This window comes from Balaenoptera ricei, chromosome 20 (genome assembly GCF_028023285.1).
Source record: "Balaenoptera ricei isolate mBalRic1 chromosome 20, mBalRic1.hap2, whole genome shotgun sequence".
NCBI lineage: Eukaryota > Metazoa > Chordata > Mammalia > Artiodactyla > Balaenopteridae > Balaenoptera > Balaenoptera ricei.
The window spans coordinates 51,180,452-51,202,631 of NC_082658.1; the positions used below are offsets into that span (position 1 = coordinate 51,180,452).

The 22,180-nt window shown below is 40.7% G+C and overlaps 2 protein-coding genes and 2 non-coding genes across 5 annotated transcripts; 1 reads left to right on the forward strand and 3 right to left on the reverse strand.

Moving 5' to 3' along the window:
• Nucleotides 1-1,243: 1,243 nt before the first annotated feature.
• SRR (serine racemase) lies at nt 1,244-12,459 on the forward strand. 2 transcript variants are annotated; one of them, XM_059909066.1, is made up of 8 exons: nt 1,244-1,764; nt 7,087-7,258; nt 8,697-8,823; nt 9,013-9,116; nt 10,637-10,756; nt 10,890-10,964; nt 11,569-11,778; nt 12,112-12,459. In XM_059909066.1, exons 1-8 carry the CDS (start codon nt 1,736-1,738, stop codon nt 12,307-12,309), a joined length of 1,035 nt encoding a protein of 344 aa, XP_059765049.1. In that variant the 5' UTR covers nt 1,244-1,735; the 3' UTR covers nt 12,310-12,459. The 2 variants fall into 2 exon arrangements, with proteins under 2 accessions (XP_059765049.1, XP_059765050.1); XM_059909067.1 differs by lacking the exon at nt 12,112-12,459 and having other exon boundaries at nt 11,675-11,763.
• Nucleotides 10,996-21,346, reverse strand: TSR1 (TSR1 ribosome maturation factor). Its single transcript, XM_059909064.1, has 15 exons — nt 21,234-21,346; nt 20,943-21,046; nt 20,400-20,619; nt 20,149-20,283; nt 19,352-19,776; nt 18,418-18,577; nt 17,830-17,987; nt 17,375-17,571; nt 16,456-16,618; nt 16,000-16,110; nt 15,127-15,259; nt 13,713-13,829; nt 13,154-13,294; nt 12,975-13,049; nt 10,996-12,849 (listed from the first exon to the last, which is right to left on the reverse strand). Exons 1-15 carry the CDS (start codon nt 21,328-21,330, stop codon nt 12,671-12,673), a joined length of 2,415 nt encoding a protein of 804 aa, XP_059765047.1. The 5' UTR covers nt 21,331-21,346; the 3' UTR covers nt 10,996-12,670.
• Nucleotides 14,900-14,994, reverse strand: LOC132356272 (small nucleolar RNA SNORD91 family). The gene has a single exon (XR_009499796.1). It is a non-coding gene; the product is annotated as a small nucleolar RNA SNORD91 family (small nucleolar RNA).
• LOC132356273 (small nucleolar RNA SNORD91 family) lies at nt 15,766-15,860 on the reverse strand. The gene has a single exon (XR_009499797.1). It is a non-coding gene; the product is annotated as a small nucleolar RNA SNORD91 family (small nucleolar RNA).
• Nucleotides 21,347-22,180: the final 834 nt, after the last annotated feature.

Genomic DNA, 22,180 nt, shown 5'->3' on the forward strand with positions numbered 1-22,180 from the left:
ACAGCAGTATAAGTGAGCTGCAGATGAGATATGCCAAAAGTTAAACCAGCTCAAAAAATTTTATGAGAACTCAGAGGGAAAATATAATAGATAGAAACTATTGAGAGGTAAAGGTATGAGATATGGAGAATGGATCCAGAAAACTAATAATCAAATATGAGTCCAGAAGGTGATAACAGAACTGACTGAGGAGGAGCAATAATCAAATATATAATAGAAGAAAATTTACTAAGTTGATGGAAAATTTGGATTTAAGACTTAAATTCAACCCTCAGATTTAAAGGGTTCATGAAATACCAGGTAGAAATAAGTGAAAAGACAACCATATTTAGACCTGTATCACAATGAAAGCTGAGTTTAAAGAATAAAAATACATGCTGATATATTCAAGATACATTGTTAATTTTTTAAGCCAATTGCAGAACAAGATATAGAGTATGGTTCTGTCTGAGTGCAGCAAAACCATTTGTTGCATATGTAAATTTCTATATAAATACATCAAAAAAGATGTGGACGATTACATACCAAACTTTTTTAAATGGTTATCTTGGGAATTCCCTGACAGTCCAGTGGTTAGGACTCCAAGCTCTCACTGCCGAGGGCCCGGGTTCGATCCTGGTTGGGGAACTAAGATCCCACAAGCTGCACAGCACGCCCAAATAAATAAATAAATAAGTAAAAAGAATGAAAATTAATAAGCTACGTATTCAACAAGGATAGAAAAAGAAAATAAAAATAGAGGAAGAAATAAAGATAAAATCAGAAATAATAAAGGAAAAAGAACAGCACTTGATAAATTGAAGCACTCATTCTTCAGAAATAGACATTAAAATAGACACATTTCTGGCAAAAAGTTTTGAAAATTCAAAAGACATCCTACCAAATGCTTCATAGGTAATGCAAACTTAGCTCATCAAATCTCTGATTTTCCCCTAAAATATTTGTTTCTTTGCCAGCCTTATATCTCAGTAAATTATACCACCATCTAAGTCAAAACCCAAGAGTTATCCTTGACACCTCCCTCTCCCTCAGTCCCCACATTCAATCCAATATCAGGATATGTCTCTTCTATATCTGTAGTGGTGATGTATGGAGTTCATCACCTCAACATTTTCCCCTTCCTTTTCTCTTGAAGACTGTCCCTTACTCTCACTCAGAAGTACTTTCTCTTTTCCTTTTTCTATTTCCTATTTTCCTTTCTTTCCTCTTTTACTCCCTTCATTTGCTTCTATTTTTCCCTCAGGTGCAGAGATTTGAGGCAGTCCTGCTGTTCAGTTCACATTATCATCAACAAGGCCTTTCTCATTTTATCTTTTTTTCCTTCATTCCAATTCCCAGTCATGTTCCTTCCCTCTTCCTTCAGTAGCCACTCTAATGTGTTTGATACATGTCCTTGGATAGACATGTATCTTTGAATAATATATAGTATTGTTTTGTATATGTATGTGTTTTAAATGTACATATTTGATATTATGTTATAGAAATCATTGTTTCTATTTCATGTTTCTGTAAATACTTCTATTGCATAGTATTGTCTTAAATGACCTCACACCCTTGGCCACTGGTCCTGGGCCTAGATGGGCCAATCAGCGTCCCTACCCAGAATTTTTTTAACTGAAACTAAGAAAAAAAAGAAAATCCCTCTCCAGTTTGGAAGCCGTAAAATGTAAAACACAGGAGCTGTCAGCAGCCATGTGTCCTGCCATACCGAACCAGCTGGTCTGCAGTGAAAAGAATGAAGCCGACATGCAGAAAGCAGCAGAGGTGAGAAACAATGAGAAAGTCCTGGAAAATCTCAAAGTCCCTAGTTCCAGTTGTTCCTGATGTGCCATGTTCCTGCCTTTCCCATGGTTCAACTCTTCCGTGGATTCCATGAGCCAGTAAATTCTCATCACCTCCCTCTTGTGCCTAAGCCAGTTCAAATTGGGGTTCTATCACTCGTAACCAAGAGGTCTAACTAATTATAATCTCCAAAATGTATGTGCGTGTGTGTTTTTTAACTGTGGTAAAATACACGTAACATGAAATATACCATCATGACCATTTTTAAGTGTACAGTTCAGTAGTGTTAAGTACATTCACATTGTTGTACAACCAATCTCCAGAACTCTTTTCATCTTGCAAAACTGAAACTATACCCATTGAACAACAACTTCCCATTGCCCCATCCTCCCCACAGCCTCTTACAATCACCATTCTACTTTCTATGGATTTGACTACTCTAGGTACCTCACATAAGTGTAACCATATGGTATTCGTCTTTTTGTGACTGGCTTATTTCAACTGGCATAATATTCCCAGGATTCATCCATGTTATAGCACATGTCAGAATTTCCTTTTTTAAGGCTAAATAATATTTTGTTGTATGTATATATCACATTTTGTTTATCCATTTGTCTGTCGCTGGATACATGGGTTGCTTCCACCTTTTGGCTATTAAGAATAATGCTGCTATGAACATAGTTGTACAAATATGTCTTTGAGACCCTCATTGAATTCTTTTGGGTATATAACCAGAAGTGGAATTGCTGGACCATATGGTAATACTGTTTAATTTTTTGAGGAACTACCATACTGTTTTCCACAGCAACTGCACCATTTTACATTTCTACCAACAGTGCACAAGGACTCCGGTTTTTCTACATCCTGCCAACACCTGTTATTTTCCTAGTTTGGGGTTTTTTTAAATAGTAGCCATCCTAATAGGCATAAGGTGGTATCTCATTGTGGTTTTGATTTGCATTTCTCTAATGATTAGTGATGTTGAGCATCTTTTCATGTGTTTGTTGGCCCTTTGTATATCTTTTTTGGAGAAATGTCTATTCAAGTCCTTCGCCCATTTTTCCATGGGTTTGTTTTTCCAAAATGTATCTTGAATGATTATTTTTTTCTACCTCCACTTTCACCATCCAAGCCCCCCTGTTGTTTTTCGTGTGTATTACAACTCTAATACTTCATAACTGGATACCTTGATTCCACTCTTATCTCTTTCCTTTTCATTCATTGCAATGTAGCAAGTGATTTTCTGTAAATATGGATTCTAACATGTCACTTACCTGCTCAGAATTCTCCAATGGCATTTTTAAAAAAATTTTTATTGGAGTATAGTTGATTTACAATGTTGTGTCAGTTTCCACTGTACAGCAAAGTGAACTCTTTTTTAGATTCTTTCCCATATAGGTCATTACAGAGTATTGAGTAGCATTCTCTGCTATACAGTAGGTCCTTATTAGTTATCTATCTTATATATAGTGGTGTGTATATGTCAGTCCTGATCTCCCAATTTATCCCTCCCCGCCCCCTCCCCTGGTAACCACAAGTCCAATGGCATTTTATTGCTCTTAAAAAAAAATCCATGGACTTCCCTGGTGGTCCATTGGTTAAGATTCCACGCTTCCACTACCGGGGGCGTGGGTTCAATCCCTGGTCTGGGAAGTTCTGCATGCCGTGAGGTGCGGCCAAAAAAAACTTCCATGAGTCATGGTCCCTTATGATCTAGACTCTGCCAACTTCACTCTCCTTATCTCTTATCACATTTCCCATTGATCACATTTTCAGATACATTGACCTTTTAATTCCTGGAAAATGCCAATCTCTTTCCCTCCTTAAAGCCTTCACATAATATTATTATTCCCTCTATCTGAAACACTTTCCCCACTACTCTGCCAATTCATCTTTTAGGTCATAATTTAATTTTACTTCTCAAGAAAAAAAAAACTAATTATTCACAAAATAATAAAAATTCACTTCTACATAGAGAGTCTTCATTGACCTCCTTCACTGATCTAAATAAGGCCTCACACTATAGTATCCTATCATAATACACTTCCCTAAGTTAACACATCAATGTTTATAAATACATATTTAATTGGATTGTTTGTTAGACACCTCTCCAATACATTGTAATCTTTATGAGAGGAGGAACAAGTCTACTTTTCTAATACTATATCCCCAGATCAAACAGTATCTGACACAGAAGGTGCTCAAATTTGTTGAATGAATGAATACCACAGATATGAAAAATACTTAGAAATATTAATATGTACAGCTTTATACTAATAAATTTTAAATTAAGTGATTTTACAAAAAAAAATTACTTTAATTCAGGAGGAGATGGCAAATCCATATAAACCGGTAACTATGAAGTCATTGAATAAGTTACAAGAGGTACATTTTTAAGGTAAAGACAAATTAGCTTTATTTGCAGATAGCATGATTGTTTAGAGAATAAACTGTAAAACTATTAGATCTAACAGGATAATCTGGTAAAGTATCCTATTACATGATAAATATACAAAAATTATTAGCTTTCATATACATCATCAGTAAGCAGTTTAAAAATCTAATTTTAAAAATGCCTTATCTCAAAAGCAACAAAAATATACTTAGGCATAAATTTAATCAGATCTATACAGGGCATAAATAAATTATGATAACTTTACTAAGAAACCTAAAACAAAAAGACTTTACTAAATTAAAAGACACTCATGTTAATGGATGGGGAGACTCAGTATTTTTAAATGTCAATCATGCCCCCAATTCATTTGTAGATTGTACAGTGGAATTTCTGGCAACCTTGGTAAAGGATTTCTGAAATTCATTTGGAAGAATTGGTGTGTGAGAAAAGCCAATAAATTTTAGAAAGAGAAATCAGGGAAGAACGTATTAATACAATGAACAACTGGGAAAGGAATTGGCAGCCTGATCAATGGAACAAAATACTAAATCCAGAAAAGCCCCAAGCATTAATAGATATTTAATTTTTTATAAATGTATTTCAAAGGAAAGGATGATTCAGTCAGTAAATGGTATGTTAAAGATTCACAAAAGAATTAGTGGCCAGTAAGTATACAGAAAAAATGTTCAGGGACTTCCCTGGTGGCGCAGTGGTTAAGAATCCGCCTGCCAATAAAGGGGACACAGGTTTGATCCCTGGTCCGGGAAGATCCCACATGCCGCAGAGCAACTAAGCCCGTGTGTTGCAACTACTGAGACTGTGCTCTAAAGCCCGTGAGCCACAACTACTGAAGCCCACATGCATAGAGCCCGTGCTACACAACAAGAGAAGCCACTGCAATGAGAAGCTCGGGCACCGCAACAAAGGGTAGCCCCTGCTCGCCACCAACTAGAGAAAGCCCGAGTGCAGCAATGAAGATCCAACGCAGCCATAAATAAATAAATAAATAAATTTATATATTAAAAAAAAAAGAATGGATAGACAACAAGGTCCTACAGCACAGAGAACTATGCTAAATATCCTGTGATAAACCATAGTGGAAAAGAATATGAAAAAGAAGGTATGCATATATGTAACTGAATCGCTTTGCTGTACAGCAGAAATTAACACAACATTGTAAATCAACCTAACTTCAATAAAATAAAAAATAGTTCAGTCACTATTAAAGAAATGTAAACTACTAGACATACTTCATTAAATTGAAAGATAAAAATGATACAGTAAGGGTGAAGGAAAATAGTCATTCCTTAGAAAGTGCTGTTGGAGTATAAATTGATATAATCTATAACTCTTCTGGAGACCAGTTTGGCAGTGGTATCAAAAGCCTTAGAAGTGTGTATGCCTTTTAATGTAAAATACCACTGGTGGAATCTACTCAAAGCATGTATAGAGATAAACAGAGATCTTGCAACAAGGCTGTTCATTACATCATTATTTATCATAGCCAAAAAAAAAAGGAAATCTAAATGTTCAACAACAGAGTTATCTAAAACTATGGTATTTTTGTAAAAAGAAGTACTAGTAAGTCATTTCACTAGAAATCACATAGTGATTTCCCTGGCAGTCCAATGGTTAAGACTTCGCCTTCCAATGCGGGGGATGCAGGTTCAATCCCTGGTCAGGGAGCTAAGATACCACGTGCCTCGCGGCCAAAAAAAACAAAACATAAAAAACAGAAGCAATATTATAACGAATTCAATAAAGACTTTAAAAAATGTTCCACATCAAATAAAATAAAAATAAAAAGTCACATAAATATATCTATTGATAAGCAAAGATTCATAGATATATTGTCTGAAAAAAGCAAGTTAACAAACCTGTCAAAAAAGTTTTGTCTGCATATGTATGTGGGCCTGGAAAGAGAGACAACAGAGCTTCGATAGCAATTGTCTTTGGAGAGGAAAGCAGATTAAATTGTTTTGCTACTGAACATACATTACCTTTGTTAATAAGGAAAAATAAAGAGAAACTTCATGTTTAAACACTACAGTAAATATAGTAAAAAGTGGAAGCATAATACAGTTACTGAAAATTATAATTATGAAAACTTTGAAGAATGAACCAAATGGAAAAGGAGTAAAAATGTTATTTATGGTTTGATTTTAACTGTCATATATGTATATTGAAAAAACAGAAGGAAACATAGTGAACATAATTTATTAAGATGGTAGGATTGTAGGCAATTTTTCTCCTTGGTAAATTGTGAAATATTTTTTTTAAATAAAAATTTGTAGCAGATTTTGAACCCAGTTTACTCAAGCTTCACAATCATGAAAATGTAGAGACCAGCGGCAGTGCCAAGAGATGGATGGTAGGGGCGAGGGCTGAGCTTTAAGCCTTCCATAATCATCACCAGTTATCTCCTATGAGGTTTCAACAGAGCAAACTTATACACCAAGAAACTCAGCTTCAAGAGAAGTTCCCTTATGCAGAGATTCTGGACCCCAGTAATGGAGACAGTCCCCACATTAACACCACAGGCCCTGAGTCTATTTTCCTATGTTATGCATTTTCTTTTTTTTTTTCTTAAGATTTTTGTTTGGTTGTTTTTTGGGTTTTTTGTTTTAGTTTAAGGTTCACAGCAAAATTGATGGGAACTGAAATTTGCCATATACTCCCGGCCCCCACACGTGTATAGCCTCCCCCATTATCAGCATCCCCCACCAGAGTGGTATATTTGTTACAGCTGAACCTACATTGACATGCCATTAGCACCAAAGTCCATAGTTTACATTATGGTTCACTCTTGGTGGTGTACATTCCATGGGTCTGTGTTATGCATTTTCAAAATCTTCATTAAACATGTTGTCTAGGCTTGCTTTAACCCCTCTCTTATTCCTGGGTTTCAGAACCATGTGTGATCAGTACTGCATCTCCTTTGCTGATGTTGAAAAAGCACATATCAACATTCGAAATTTTATCCACCTCACACCAGTGCTAACAAGCTCCATTTTGAATCAAGTAACAGGGCGTAATCTTTTCTTCAAATGTGAACTCTTCCAGAAAACTGGATCTTTTAAGGTAACAATCCCTTTTGATAGTGTATCATGTTTTTTTTCAAGCCACTTTGATTCTCTTGACCACCCAGTGAGGTAGGTACAATTAATATCTTTTTACAGCTAAAGAAAGGGTTGTAGAAATTTTCCTTTGCTCAAGTCCTGGTTACTTAGCAGCATGGCATTGACAAGAGCCACTTTTACACAATCTCAAAATTCCGTATAATTAAGGTGATCACATATAATTTACTATCCAAACTAGGACATGTTTGAGAATGAAAAGGGGGAACTTGTAACGATTAAACCGAGACCACAGTCATCAACCTGGACACGTGTGATCACCCTGTATATAGCCAAGTTTAAGCATTCACTTTGTCAACTTACTATTTGTTTATACCTTATTATGAATATAAACGATCTAACCCTAGCTCAACCCTCATATAACAGGACATTTTTCTACAAAATACATCAGTGCCTCTCCTATGCATACAGATAGATTTCTATGCTGATTTGTTACCAGAATTTTCTGACCGTTAGTTGAACTTTAAGATCCATTCAGGTAAAAATCTGAAAAGCTGCATTTTGCACTGTGCCTAACAGGTATTGTTAGTACCCATTAAGTGGTAGCTTTAGGATTTCAGGAATTTACCTTTTTCCATACCCATTAACTGAGAACTTTTATTTTAAACAAACAAAACTTCTCCATTCTCTTTTGCCCTTTGCTTCTGCCATGGTTTATTTTTCATTCATCACACATCAAGCACTTATTTTCACTAACTATACTAGGTGTATGTACACTAGGCCTTGCCCCGTATCCATACTTGCAGGGGAAGACAAAATAGGTTGATGACAAGTGTCTTAAAAGAGATACAAACAAGGGCCATGGAAACGAATGAAGTACCTAATTTTGCCTGGGAGAACAAGGAGGTTGAACCAGGTGTTGTTTGATCCAAGTTTTATAGGATGAGTACTTTTAGCCAGACCAGGGAGTGGGGGAAAAGAACTACAGGTAGAGGCATCAGCATGCCAAGAGGTACAGAGTTGTGAGCTAACCTGGTAGGATGGAAACTAGAGGCAATTTAGGATGGCTACAATGGTAGAGGTAGATATGTTTAGAAAGGCTGCAGCTTGTAAGGGATTTGTACTTTTCTTACAAAAATAGGCAATCAATGAAAAAGGTAACGTTTGTTTTTTAAAAGCTCACTTTCCTAATCTAGTGGAACTATTAGGTGAGAATAATCCTTGAGGCAGGATCAGCTGAGATTTGGTGATACCAAATTGAGAAATGAGGCCTCACCAAGGTAGTGGCCAAGATGAACATGAGATATTTAGGAGATAGACTCAGTAAGATTTAGTCATGGAGTGGATGTGCAGTATTAGAAAAGAAAAATGTAAAAAAGCTCCTTGGTTTTTTGAAAAGAATTTTTAATCAAATATATTAATTCACCATCCCTCTTTTCCAGATTCGTGGTGCCCTTAATGCAATCAGAGGCTTGATTTCTGCCACTTCAGAAGAGAAGCCCAAAGCTGTTGTTACTCACAGCAGTGGAAACCATGGCCAGGCTCTCTCCTATGCTGCCAAATTGCAAGGTACTTGATTAATTTCGCAGGGTACTGGGTAGGCTCATCACAGAGGACTGGAAAAGTAGCCTTAACTTTCAGTGAGGTTGGTGATAGCTGTGGGAATAAATTTCCAAGTCCCTGATTACAAGCAAACTGAACATAAATTTCTATCCTAAATTCTGATTTGTACTAACTAAACATGCTTCTCCCTCCCAGGGATTCCTGCTTATATTGTAGTGCCCGAAACAGCTCCCAACTGTAAAAAATTGGCGATACAAGGCTATGGAGCCTCTATAGTATACAGTGAACAGAGCGACGAGGTAAGGAAGAGAGCAATGTTCAGTACCACCTTAACAGCTTTCATAGTAAAATGAAACTTCTCTTCCTACCTTACTGGCTGCAGCTTCTGTCTCCTTTGTTGTTTCTCTAAGTGTTGGCACGCACGACCTTTTCTCTACCTACACTCACTCAGATGATCTCATTAGTCTCATAGTTTAAAATATCACCTACACTCTAACTGCAGCCCTGAACTTTGCTCTTAACCAGGACTTGTACATTCCCACTTGGGTGCCTTAATAGGCATCTCAACCTTACTGTCTAAAACCAAACTCCTCATCTTAATACTGTTCCACCTCCAGTCTTCCCCATCTCAGTAAATGGCAATTTTTATCCTTCATTATCCTCAAAACGTGGAGTCATCTTTGATAACTCTGATACCCCACATCCAAATCTTAGTCCTACTTTCAAAACATTTCCGTAATCCAACTACTTCTTTTTTTTTTTAATTAATTAATTTTTGGCTGCGTTGGGTCTTTGTGGCTGCGCGAGGGCTTTCTCTAGTTGCGGCGAGCGGGGGCTACTCTTCGTTGCGGTGCGCAGGCTTCTCATTGTGGTGGCTTCTCTTGTTGCGGAGCACGGGCTCTAGGCGTGCGGGCTTCAGTAGTTGTGGCTCGCAGGCTCCAGAGAGCAGTCTTTTTTTTTTTTTTTTTTCAGAGAGCAGTCTTAGTAGTTGTGGTGCACTGGCTTAGTTGCTCTGTGGCATGTGGGATCTTCCCAGACCAGGGCTCGAACCCGTGTCCCCTGCATTGGCAGGCGGATTCTTAACCACTGCGCCACCAGAGAAGCCCAATCCAACTACGTCTAACAGCCTCTACCATCACCACCCTGATTCAAACCAGTTAGTCCTCACCTAGATTCAGTAGCCTCCTAATTGGTCTCTGCTTCCACCCTTGCCCCACGAGTCTTGTTTCCAAAAGAGCAACGAGAGCTATCCATTTAGTAAGTCAGAATTTGTCTGTCAGCCCAAAATCCTCCAGTGGTTTCCCATCTCATACACAGTGGAAACCAAAGTTCTTGCAATCATCTATGGCCCAGATGAACTGGCCCATTACTATTTTTCTGACTTCATCTCCCACTATTACTCTCCTCCAAACACTCCACACCAACCACACTTAGTTTCTCAGAAAGCCAAGCACTCCTCTCTGTAGTCTTTGTACTTGCTGTTACTCTTTCCCTGGAATATTCTGGAGATACACAGGACTTGATCAAATCTATTAAAATGTCACTTTACCAGTGGCCCTTCCTGAGCACCCTATATAAAATAAATTCATTTTTCTCCAAAGCATTTAGACATACCATATATTTACTTATATCCCACCCCTCCTCACATTAGAACATAACTCCACTGAGTGCAGGGACTGTTTTGTTCAGTTATATCCCCAGTGCCAAAACAAATTCTGAAAAAAGTAGATGGCAAATAAAGTGTTAAATGACTGAATCTAACTTGTTAGGAACTCTATTAAATACAAATAAAGTAAGCTAAATTAATGTACTCTTTCAGTCCAGAGAAAATGTTACAAAAAGAATTGTGGAAGAAACAAAAGGCATCATGGTACATCCCAACCAGGAGCCTGCAGTGATAGCTGGGCAAGGGACAATTGCCATGGAAGTCCTAAACCAGGTAAAAGCTTAGTTAGTTCTTGTTTAGCTACTTACTGGTAATGCTGTTTGGCCGTAGAACCAATTATTTTATATGTACATATAAAACTGATTATTAATAGACCTATTTATACTTTATATTCTTTTCACTACAGGTTCCCTTGGTAGATGCACTGGTGGTACCTGTAGGAGGAGGAGGAATGGTTGCTGGAATAGCAATTACAGTTAAGGTAAGAAAACAGCTTCTGGAGGACTCCCCACTTCAGGCATAGAAGAGTTTATTTTACATCATAGTACATTGTGAATACTTGCTCAACATTCCCCCAAATTGCCATTCCTTCTAATCATCCCTTGGCACTTGACATAGAAGGCCCTTCTCTTCATCACTACCCTTTTTTCTTTTTTTTGGCCGCGCGGCACGTGGAATCCTAGTTCCCAGTTACTGAACCTGTGCCCCCTGCCGTGGAAACGTGGAGTCTTAACCACTGGACTGCCAGGGAAGTCCCTCACTACCCTTTTCTTAATGAAAACTTTCAGCACAAAAGCCATTACAATGAGTGGCACCCTCACAGTCCTCTGAATTCCATCTCACCAACCTACTATCCAAGTCAGTGGCTACTCTTTTCCCAAGTTACCAGCAGAACCAGCTGTGATCTAGGCAACCGAGGCCAGAGTGGAAAACGATTTCAAGTGCTTAAAGGCCTTATTTCCATTACATCGATTAAAAGAAAGCCTCTTGGGCAGAAATATGTTAACTGTACTAATCATTTTACTGCAAGCATGCAGGCAAAATGCTGTGGCTAGTTGTAAGCTATCTAATATTCCTCTTCCTAGGCTCTGAGACCTAGTGTCAAGGTATATGCTGCTGAACCCTTGAATGCAAATGACTGCTACCAGTCCAAACTGAAAGGGGAACTGACCCCCAATCCCTATCCTCCAGAAACCATAGCAGATGGTGTCAGATCCAGCATTGGCTTAAACACCTGGCCTATTATAAGGGACCTCGTGGATGACGTCTTCACTGTCACAGAGGATGAAATTAAGGTGAGGCCCCAAGAGGAAAGGAAATAACAAAAGAATGGAGCAACTTCTTAGGCAAAACACCCTCCTGTTGTTAAGTAGCAACTCACACACTAGGGACTCAACTAGGTGATTTCATGACATGTAGGAGGGTGCCCTAGATGTATTAAGACCGTAGAAGCAGAGTCAGAATGAAAAAAGCCCTGCCCTTCATTGGCAAGCACAAACATATAGCAATAGGAAAATTCAGACGGGGCTTATTATATCCCCATCTGGCCTTTAATTATAAAGGCCAACCAACTAGGCTCTTTCCCCTTTTCCCATTTCACTAATTCTTACTCCCTTCTATACCAACAGTATGCAACCCAGCTGGTGTGGGAGAGGATGAAATTGCTTATTGAACCTACAGCTGGTGTTGGAGTGGCCGCTGTGCTGTCTCAGCATTTTCAAACAGTTTCCGCAGAAGTAAAGAACATTTGTATTGTGCTCAGTGGTGGAAATGTAGACTTAACTTCCCTAACTTGGGTGAAGCAGGCTGAAAAGCCAGCTCTTTAGCAATCTGTTTCTGTTTAATATGTGCAAAAGGAAGAAAAGGGATTCAGTGTCTAGACACTTGGAAATTTTGTCTCCTGGTCATTGTCAACTTCCTATCTTCCCCTCTTAAAGAGCTTTCAAAATCCTAATAGAGAATGTATATTTCAGTAAGTTTTAATAGTTTTTTGGACTAAGTTGCAATAGAAAAACATCCATACTTAACTGAGATACCTTGTCAAGGCCAAGAAAAGTCTTCTGCTAAAAGGAGCAGGAGACCTTAATTAGGCTTAAGTAGAAAACATAAACTGCCCAATCACAACCTACAGGCTCCCAACCCTAGAGTGCTAACTAGTAGCAATGAGACAGAATCCCACTGAATCCATTATTCCATGTCCATTTCAGGCACTGTTGAAGAAATCTCACTTTTCACCCAAGGTACTGGTTCTGGTACATATGGATCATAAGTCCATTTGGGGAAAACTCTTTTATAGAGGTTCATCAGTACTGTGTCCTGAGATTTTAGCTTCCCATCAAAACTGCACTTCATGTGGCCATGAGTACCTACAAAGAAAACAGCACGAGTTGGTCAAATTTAATAGGAAATTTTAAAGCAGTGGTCTAACCCAATAGTCATTTAGTAGCCCTGGGGAAATCTAGACAAGATCCCAAATCCCACATTCTCTTACCTAAAGGCTCCTTGATGTGTCCCCTACGGCCCCACTTTGTTCTCAGTTCCACTGGTTTAAACCACAGCACATCCTCTTAGAATCAAACACACAGAAGACCAAGATGAAACATTTATCCATAATATATAAATCCAACCTTCATCCCACAAAGGCAATTGGATCCCATCCGTCACACCTACCTCTGTTGAAGAACATGTAACGCACCACTGCCATCTTAGTAAAAATTTTGAAAGGATGACCACTCAGAACAACTCTCTTGATGACCATTCTGTCTGGATCCACTGACAACAGATGGCCTGTGGCAATGAGGCTGTGCATTCCTAAGGGGCAAAAGCAGAGCAGCAGGAGTCCATAGGTCAAAGCCTTCATTTATTGTCCAGTCCATTTAAAGACCTACGCAAGATCTTAGGGAAACAAAATAGGGATGTACTATGCTGCCCCTCCTGGGTTCATGGCAAAGATCACTAAGTGATATTCCTGCTGAGCCTATCCTCAGAACCTACCCTAAATATAGCACTCTGAGCAGCCTCTACCAATTAGCTACGGTTTGCAAGCAAGATAAAACCCCATTTGTCATCCTTGCCTCAGACCCAATATGAGGCTGAGATTGGGATATTTTGAAAACCATCATTACCTTTTTTGTGCCATTTGGCCCCCAAATTTAAATACAGAAAGCAGTTAATCTTATTAAGGACCCACAGGCCTATTGGCCTATTCACCTCTGTGAACTCAACTTACCATTGCTGTTCTGTTTGAAAAGCATCACAGATGCAGGAGGAAAAGTGATAGGGGCATATACTGTCACCACCAGGGCCAAGTCAGCAGTCAGGAATCTCTGAAATTTATGTTTATCCGCTGCCATAAAGGTTAAAAAAATAAAAACCAAAAAATATTTTGAGAAACAATAGGTAATCCAGAGGTCTGTGAAAAGCGGTATCACTGCAACTCTTAAACCTAAGGCAACTAGTGTTTCTTTATCCCACTAGTCCTCCAAACATTTTCTGGCCTCAATACAACTGAAAGATACAACCCAATCCTATCAGTGATTTTTCAACTGGAGGTAGAATCTTGGAGCTTAAACTATATTTTGGGGTTGGAAAAAGTTCTCCAAGTGATTCTGATACACATCACCCCCTACCTCATTTGAGAATTAGTGCTTTACAAAAAAACACTCCACTAATTCAACAGCTCTTAGTCTTGAGCAAGGATTGGCAAACATTTTCTGTAAATGGTCAGATAGTAAATATTTTAGGCTTTGTGGCCATATAGACTCTGTTCCAACTACTCAACTCTCACTGTAGCACAAAAACAGCCACAGACATTTTTAAAAAATTAAACAAAAAAGCACAACTGTGTTCCAACAAAACTTTACTTAACAAAACAAGCAGTGGGACAGATTTGGCCCAAGGGCCAAACTTTACTAATCTCTTCTTGAGGACTATCTAGATCTTGTCTTTACCTTCAACGAAACCCTCCCTCCTTTTTAATACTGAATGTTATAGGGAAACACAATATTTTAAGGGAACGAGAAATTAATCCTTCATTTAGACAGCATGGCTGGTGAGAAAAGAAATTATCCAGAGCATCCATTAATGCTGCCTTTATCACCTTCCTCCAGCCATTGCTGAGAGTTGAGAGTGTAGGTAATGTTCAGAAGCCCCCAAGTTAATGCAAACATCTTCTCACTCCTAATACGTAAGAGCACAATCGTTTTTTGTCATAAAAGTATTCCTGGTCACCACTCTCTAAATTCTCATGCAGTCTCAACATCTCAGAAGCCACGCACTCTGCTTTATCCAACTGAGGGCCACCCCTAGCCTTCACCCACACGGCCACTGGCACAACAGATGCCAAGGGTTCCATGACACATCATCTCTAGAAAGCAGCCAACTCCTATCCAAAACCTCCTCTGCAGCAAATACTCATGGCAAAGAAGCCTCAGCACCACACAGAGGTTGCATCACTGGGATGCTTCAGACAGGTTCAGACACTTTGAATGGAAACATCATTGGCTCCTAAACCAGAGTACTGAAAATACCTCTAACCCAGAGACTGAGAGTTTGAAATGGTGTATTCTGCACCTCTCCCCAAATCTCAGTCCCCTAAAAGACAGTAAGATGGACAAGAACCCAGAAGCTTCCCTACTGCTTACCTGCAGTGTGCTGAGAGAATAAAGGTGAGGCTCGGAAGCGCCTGAATCCACAGTGGAAGATCAGCTGCTCTTTAGCTTTCACAGGTTCAGTGTTGCCAGGGTGCCGGCTCACCACCATATTAAGTACTGACATCTGGGGACCAAATAGAAAAACAGAACTTCACATCAGGAATAGAATAGCCTAACCTGCAAGAAGGCAAACCAAACCAGCAGATTAGATTCACTCTAAGAACTGACAATACTAATTTATGGTGGAGTGTAGATGAAGAGACACAAATTCACCTTTTACCTTCACCAACAACTGGCATTCAAATAGAAAATATGCTGGTTTTCAGAGCTTTCATGTCCCTGCTACACTAGGTGACCTTCCCATGTCTAACATGCAAGAGCTCAACATCTGCCACAAAATCAGTGCCTACAAGTCACTCACTCATCACACACCTCTAAACCACACTCATTCAAGACCCTTCTTGCCTCAACCCTTACTCACAGTGACCAAAAGGCCAGAGCTCTCACATACACCCCAACCTACATGACTGCTGGCCACCAAGAGAAAAAAGATTTATACCTTGGCACTAACCCTGTTTATTTTTATGGATGCCAACCCTTTGTTAAAGTGTGACCTGACAAACGTACGTATCTCAGAGAAGTCTCAGAACCACACAGAGATCACGTCACTGAGGTGTATCAGACAGGTTCAGACATGTTGGGTAAAACCATCATCGACTTCTCTGTCATCCTCTCTGACTTCTAATCATAAAGGCAGACTTTTGCATCCCAATGAGCAAAATGTGTCACATAAAACTTTAGACTGCCAGACAAAACTGGTTGGAAAGTGTCATAACTCCCATTTCCCACAAGACGCTAACTCACCTTCTGTTCATGAGGCAGTAAAGAAAATGCAATCAAGGGTGCACCTCGCTTGAAGTGCTCAACCACTGAGACAGGGACTTCAGAGACATGAAGTGTGACATACCAGCCAACCTGCCAGAAGAAAGCAGAAAACAATCATGCAATTACCCTTAAGGTCTCAATAATGATGAAGCATTTCTCCAAATATGTTAAAAAGTCTCTCAGACTACCATAAAGCCAATCCTCACCCTTCAAGACTGCCTTTCACAGATGCCTCAACTACCTAGATTAAGCTTTTTCAGTTAACATCTCTGATACCTCTTTGTTCCCAATATCACTCTTATCGGTGACTCAGTAGCTCCTCTAATTCAGCTGTAGGCAGCACAAAACTAAGGTAGTCATGCCAACAGAAGGAGTAGAGGGGGCACCTTGGCAAACAAAAACAAATTATAGGGATGCACAAAGGAAGGCAGATACCTCAGCTCCTTCAACCTCTTTTTCTTCAATCTCTTTAAAGATGCGTCTCCTAGTATTAATAAAGTTCTGAAACTGAAAGATCCGAGCATAATCTTGAGGGAGGTTTTCCTTAGGATCCCATGGAGATGTCCGGAAGCTCTTGAGGCCTCTGTATTTCTGAAATCTAGAATACAGAGGACATTTTAAAGAAATTAATAGTGAAATTTATATGGTGCTACTTAACCGTTTCACTCAACTCACTTCTAAAATGGCTAAGGCTTAAAAAGAAGAAAAAAAAAGAAAAAAACACAAAATTTTTTTTTTAGTTTTTGAAAAATAAATAAGTAAATAAATAAAATGCCTAAGGCTTTACCTTAAAAGAACTCTCTCTCAAAATAACCTAACAGCTTAAATCAGAACCACACTCCAAAACAGCCTGAAACAAGTATTTCAGTACCAAACCCCAGCTTCTTAAAAGTATTTAGTGGCTCCCTGGTGCATATCAGGGAGCGGCTCTTTAACCTGACTAGCAACGTCCTGATAAAAGGCTTATCTCTCTAATATCCAGCATAAACTCTCTGGACTCACCTTTAGAGCAAACAGGATCATCTACATCTTCATTCTTTTATTCTCACTGTTCTACCCAAACTTCCCCAAATCTCCAAATGTTATATACTTTGAGTCTTAGCTCCAAAGGAAGCATTTGCTAATTAATCACAGCATTTCCTTCAGTAATGTACTATAACATTATTAGTCTGTACTACACAGTCTAGAACATGAACATTGTTTCCCATATATCTGTCTTACCTTCCCATATAGTATTAGCCCTTCAGGAGCAAGAACAATGTATTTTTCTTCTTTTACATCACACTGACATAGTTCTGAGCCACGTAAGTTTTAAATAAAAACATACTGATTGATCTTAGACTTGTTGACTAACCGAATTCTAGCAGCCACGTCAAGGGGCGTATCTACTTCATCTGGAAACATCTCTTCCAGTCTTTCTTGTTTATATTTCTCCAGCATTTTTCCCTCAGCCTCTTCATCCACTTTCTCATCATACAGATCATCACGCACGGACTCTCCTATAGTCACAGTTTCACATTCCTCCTCTTCTTCCTTTTCACTACCCTCATCCTATAGAACGAAGGATTACAATTTCAGAGGAAACCCACATCTCTACCCTAAAGGCCATCGAGCTAAAATAATTCTACTAGATACCTAGTCCAAACCAGTATCAATTCTAATAGAGACTAAGTTATAAAACACAGTCTCATTCCCGGCAACAAAGTCGTTCCTAAGAAACTGACCACACATACCCCTTAAGGTCAGGAATGCACCTTGCCTTGCATTTGGGGCTGTACATAGAAGTTGCCCAAGGGCCCATTTCCTTACCTGAGATTCCTCTTCCATAAAATCCTCATGTTCTATATCATCATACTCATCTCCTTCCCCACCACTTTCGCCATCCTCATCCAAAATCCATTCAGCTTGATAACTGGATGTTCCTTTGGGAACCTTCTTTACTACCTTGGAACTTTCCTTCAATAAGTCTGTAAAAGCCCAAATGAGTTAAGTAAATTATATACCTCCTTCCCTCCCCTATTACTTTGGGCATTCTCACATAGGCAAGATATTACATATTGCTACCAATACCAGGAACTCTGGCAGGAACTATAAATAGAACAGACTTCCCAATTTAATTCAGCTGCCTCAGAACTAGCAATACTTACACAGCTAAATAAGTCCTATAATAAATCAGAAGTTGTTTATCTGTTCATTAGGAAACAATAACGTAAGTAATTTTGAGAAACGAAATAAAGCTGTGTCCAATGTTTGCTTAGTGAAAACATATAGCCTTTGGAGGTAAGAGAAGACTTCCAAATACTTCCTCATCCTACTCTACCTTGTAAGGTCCTCACTGTGAGCAGCTAGACAAAACCCACAATTCTAGGCCAGAATTTCAAGTTTGCCAACACCAACCATTTGCTTCACTCAGCTCCTCCTCAGTGGGCCAGGTCTGTTCCCCCTCCATTGGATCTGGGATAACCTCTGTTTGCAAAGATTCTTGTCTGTCAGGGTCTGCCTTCATTAGGACCTTCAGGTCTTCCTCCATATCAGCTACAGCATCTGTAGCACAAATCTGAAAACCCAAACAGTTGATGGTCAATTAAATATTAGCCAAAAATCTACTAAATCTAACATAATAACCAGAAAGATCTAGAAATAACATAGTCCTCAAATAGAAGAATAGAAAGTGAAAACTTGTCAGAATTTTTCAAATGGTTCTATTTCCTACCATTCTAGGTCTATACCTCTGCTTGGCTCTTGAGACCTTTCATAATCTGGTCTCATGCCTACCTTTTTATTACATACCTTACTCCCATCAAGCTGTTATCTTCAGAGTTCAAAGAAACCCTTTGCTCCATCACTTTGCCTAGGTTCATGTTGTCTTTATTTGCTAGGATATTCTTCCATCTGTTTTCAACTCATAAATCACGTTCATCCTTCTCAACACCTAGCTCAAGTCTCATCTCTTCTGTGAAGCTTGCCAGTCTTCTTTCTCAACTTCCACTGCAGGTGTGCCCTCAACCACGCTTTCTTAATCTTTATTTCACAGGTCTTTGCCATTTTTTTCTTACCTAATTAAGTTGTCTAAGGAAAGAGACTACAACCTGTGTGCCTTCTATAAATTCAGAGTCAATTGCTATGCAAGGCATCTACAAAGTACTGGATAAGTATATGATATAGCAACTTATTTGTAGTTGACTACTGCCTTATTTCGAACTAGCCGTTACCTCCAGGGACTAGGATAGTTGTCCAAGCGTGCAGACAGACTACCCTCTCTGTAGTTCCCATCCTCTGCCAGCTTACACATGAATCTACAATACATAGTTTTTAAGAAGACCAATCTTACCTCCATTGCCATGCCTGGGTCCTTTGGGGACTTGATCACTGTAGGATTTAAAGGGAAAGGGTCCATAGGGGCATCTATCTGTTTCATCTGGAAATCACCATGTCCAATGATATGCAGCAAGCTATTTACATTCAGAGCCTGCCCACGAACATAGCCTGAGATCTTCAAGGTGCCCACCAAGTTATTCTCTTCACTAGGCACAAAGTCAGCAGCATGAGCAAATAGGTAGGCGTGCCGATCTCGAAAGGCAAGATGCCGTTGCTTTTGGTTAGCCAACTGCCTGAGCAGCATCCCTGCCTCCTGTTGAGTGTCTAACAGGAGGAGTTTGTCATCAGGAAAGCGCTTCTCCACTGCTTTACTTAGCTTCTTCCTGACATCTGTTTGTTTCTTCAGTGGGAAGCCCGAAACCCCCTGGACAGCTAATGCTGTGAACAAAAGAGAAAGGGTATCATGACTTGTTGCTTCACTATATGAAAATCCCCCCTGTGGCTCACAAACAAGCTAACAGTTCAGTTGTGAGCCCAGAGATCACTGGGAAACCCAACACTCAGCTACCCTAAAGAAATTTCACAATAAAACCAAAATTCATATTCTTCTTCTTTCTCTGGGCAATGGGCAGTCCAGAAATAAAAAGACATCTTGATAGGGAACTTGTAAACAATGGACCAAGTTAAGGCCATACATGTACAACCCTCCAATAGTATCAAGCATCAGACATAGTGTCTGGCAAATTGTAAGTGCAATATACATGCTAATTCACTTCCTTCCTTGGCCTCCAATACTCCCAACTCACTTACTATAAGTGGGAAGGCCCTGAGCAAAGAGGCAGGAAAGGCAGTAATCCCCAGTGCTATCCCAGCCTTCTAGTGGATCAAGGAGGAACAGGATGGTATCAGCCACTTTAGCCATGTCTAATACAGTGTGCAGATCCCCTGGAAATAGAAGACAGTCAGTAGGAAGAGGTGGTTGACATCAGCACATTATACTAAAAAAAATTACCACTAATACGCAAAACATAGTGATAGAAAATATTGTTGTATGCTCTAACCTGGCCTTGCAGATGTAAAAAACCACCGATGTTTCAAGCGGGGGCATAACAGCATATAGCTATGGGTGCTTCCCCATTCATTCAAGTGTACTGTTCCAGTGTCCCTATCCTGAAGCAGTCGAAAGACCTCTGGCAGGGAAATCCTGTTGTGCAGGGGAACCACCAGTATCTGATGAGGAGGGCCATCCTTGCTGCCGAGCTGTCTCTTTTCTGCCAAAACCTGAGGAAAGAAAGGATCAGAGAACATCTCAATGTTTCAGTACTTTGTTTCGGTACTGCATTTCCACCAGTACAGATGCCCACCCCCACCCTCCAACCAGCATCTCTCTTGTAAAAGGTGTCATGTATGCCAAGGAGGCAGGCAGGAGCTAGGAACAAAGCAAAGAACGCTCTAGCATGAGTCTGGGCCAGCACGCCTGACACGTGCTCTAGGGTTACTCTCCATCCCTGGCCCCTTCCCAGGGTCACATTTTCTAGTTCGAGGCATTACCCGCCTAGAACGGTTGTGAAGCCACACCATTCCCCAATCCCCGGTCCTCTCACCGCCTCCTTCTTCTGCTTTCGGAGCTGACTGGCGCGATGCCTCTGGTCCACTTTGCTGAGATCTTTTCTCACCTTCTTGCTTAGGGTTTTCAGTGCTAGACGGCCTGGAGGGAGACCAGAAAGGGCTCTTGCGCAGGGCACTAGTAGGTCAAGAAAGGAGATCCCTCTCTGCTCTCCTCAGAGCCTTTGCGCGGGGTCCAGGCCGGAGTAGGTAGGAACTCATTCTGGGCACGAAGAAAAGCAGTTAATATCGACTAAACATCCCTTCTTCCTCCAACCCTACCTTCTTACCCTTGCCGTCCCGCTGCGCGGATCCCCGACCCCGATGCCGCCCGCCTTTATGAGCTTTATTCTGCTGCTTAAGCGGACCAGAGCGATGAGCCGCCATGCTGCCGCTCACGTGTACCAATTCGGCACTACTTCCGGGCCGAACCGAGCGCTTCCGGTCCCCGCCTTGGGGGCGTGTCCTCGCCCGGCGGGGCGAGGCTCCTCGCGTCCTCCCGCGAGGGTTGTTTCCACCCGCTTCAGAGAGCACGGCGCCCGCGTCTCCACAAACCCTGCTCGTAAACTTTTCCCAGGCGGTGGTCCGCTGTTGCGGGCTTTAAAACGCCGGATGTAGACTCGAGGTTTGGGCTTTCAGTCTCGGAGAGCTGTTTTGCTCCCTTGTATTTTTATTTTTTGCGCTATCAAGTTGCATGACTTAGGAAGAGTCTCCATTTGTGCGATAGAGGGCTAAGCCCCTCCTCTCACCTAGCTTTGTGCACACCGCTTCTCAGTTTGCAGCAGCAGGTGTTGTCACTTTGAGCAACCTTTTCTCGCCCTCAGTGCCCAGGTGGGGCTGCTTGAGTCTACAAGGCAAATCGTGCAGAAGGCGCTTATCTCATCTCCACAGGTTCCGTACAAGCTCCTGCTGGTCCCAGTCACTTCAAGCTGCGCCCCCACCTCCCACGTGGGTGCGTGAAGGGCCAGACGGGACGTGGCGACCCCTCGGGGGAGGGACGGCTGACCGTAACTCTCGCGCCCTTAGGGATAGCTGAGCCTCTGCAGACGGGGGCTGCTGCGCTCCCACTCCTCTTCCCAAAAGCTTTGCAACTGAGGGCGCCCGCATGGCAGGGGTGTTTGGAGAAACGATGGCGCTCCGCGGCCTTTCTCCCAGCCAGGGGACTAACACTGGCTTCCCCGTGGCCAGACTAGAGGCGCGGGGGCCCCGGCCCTTCCCGTCGGGAAAACGAGCGGGT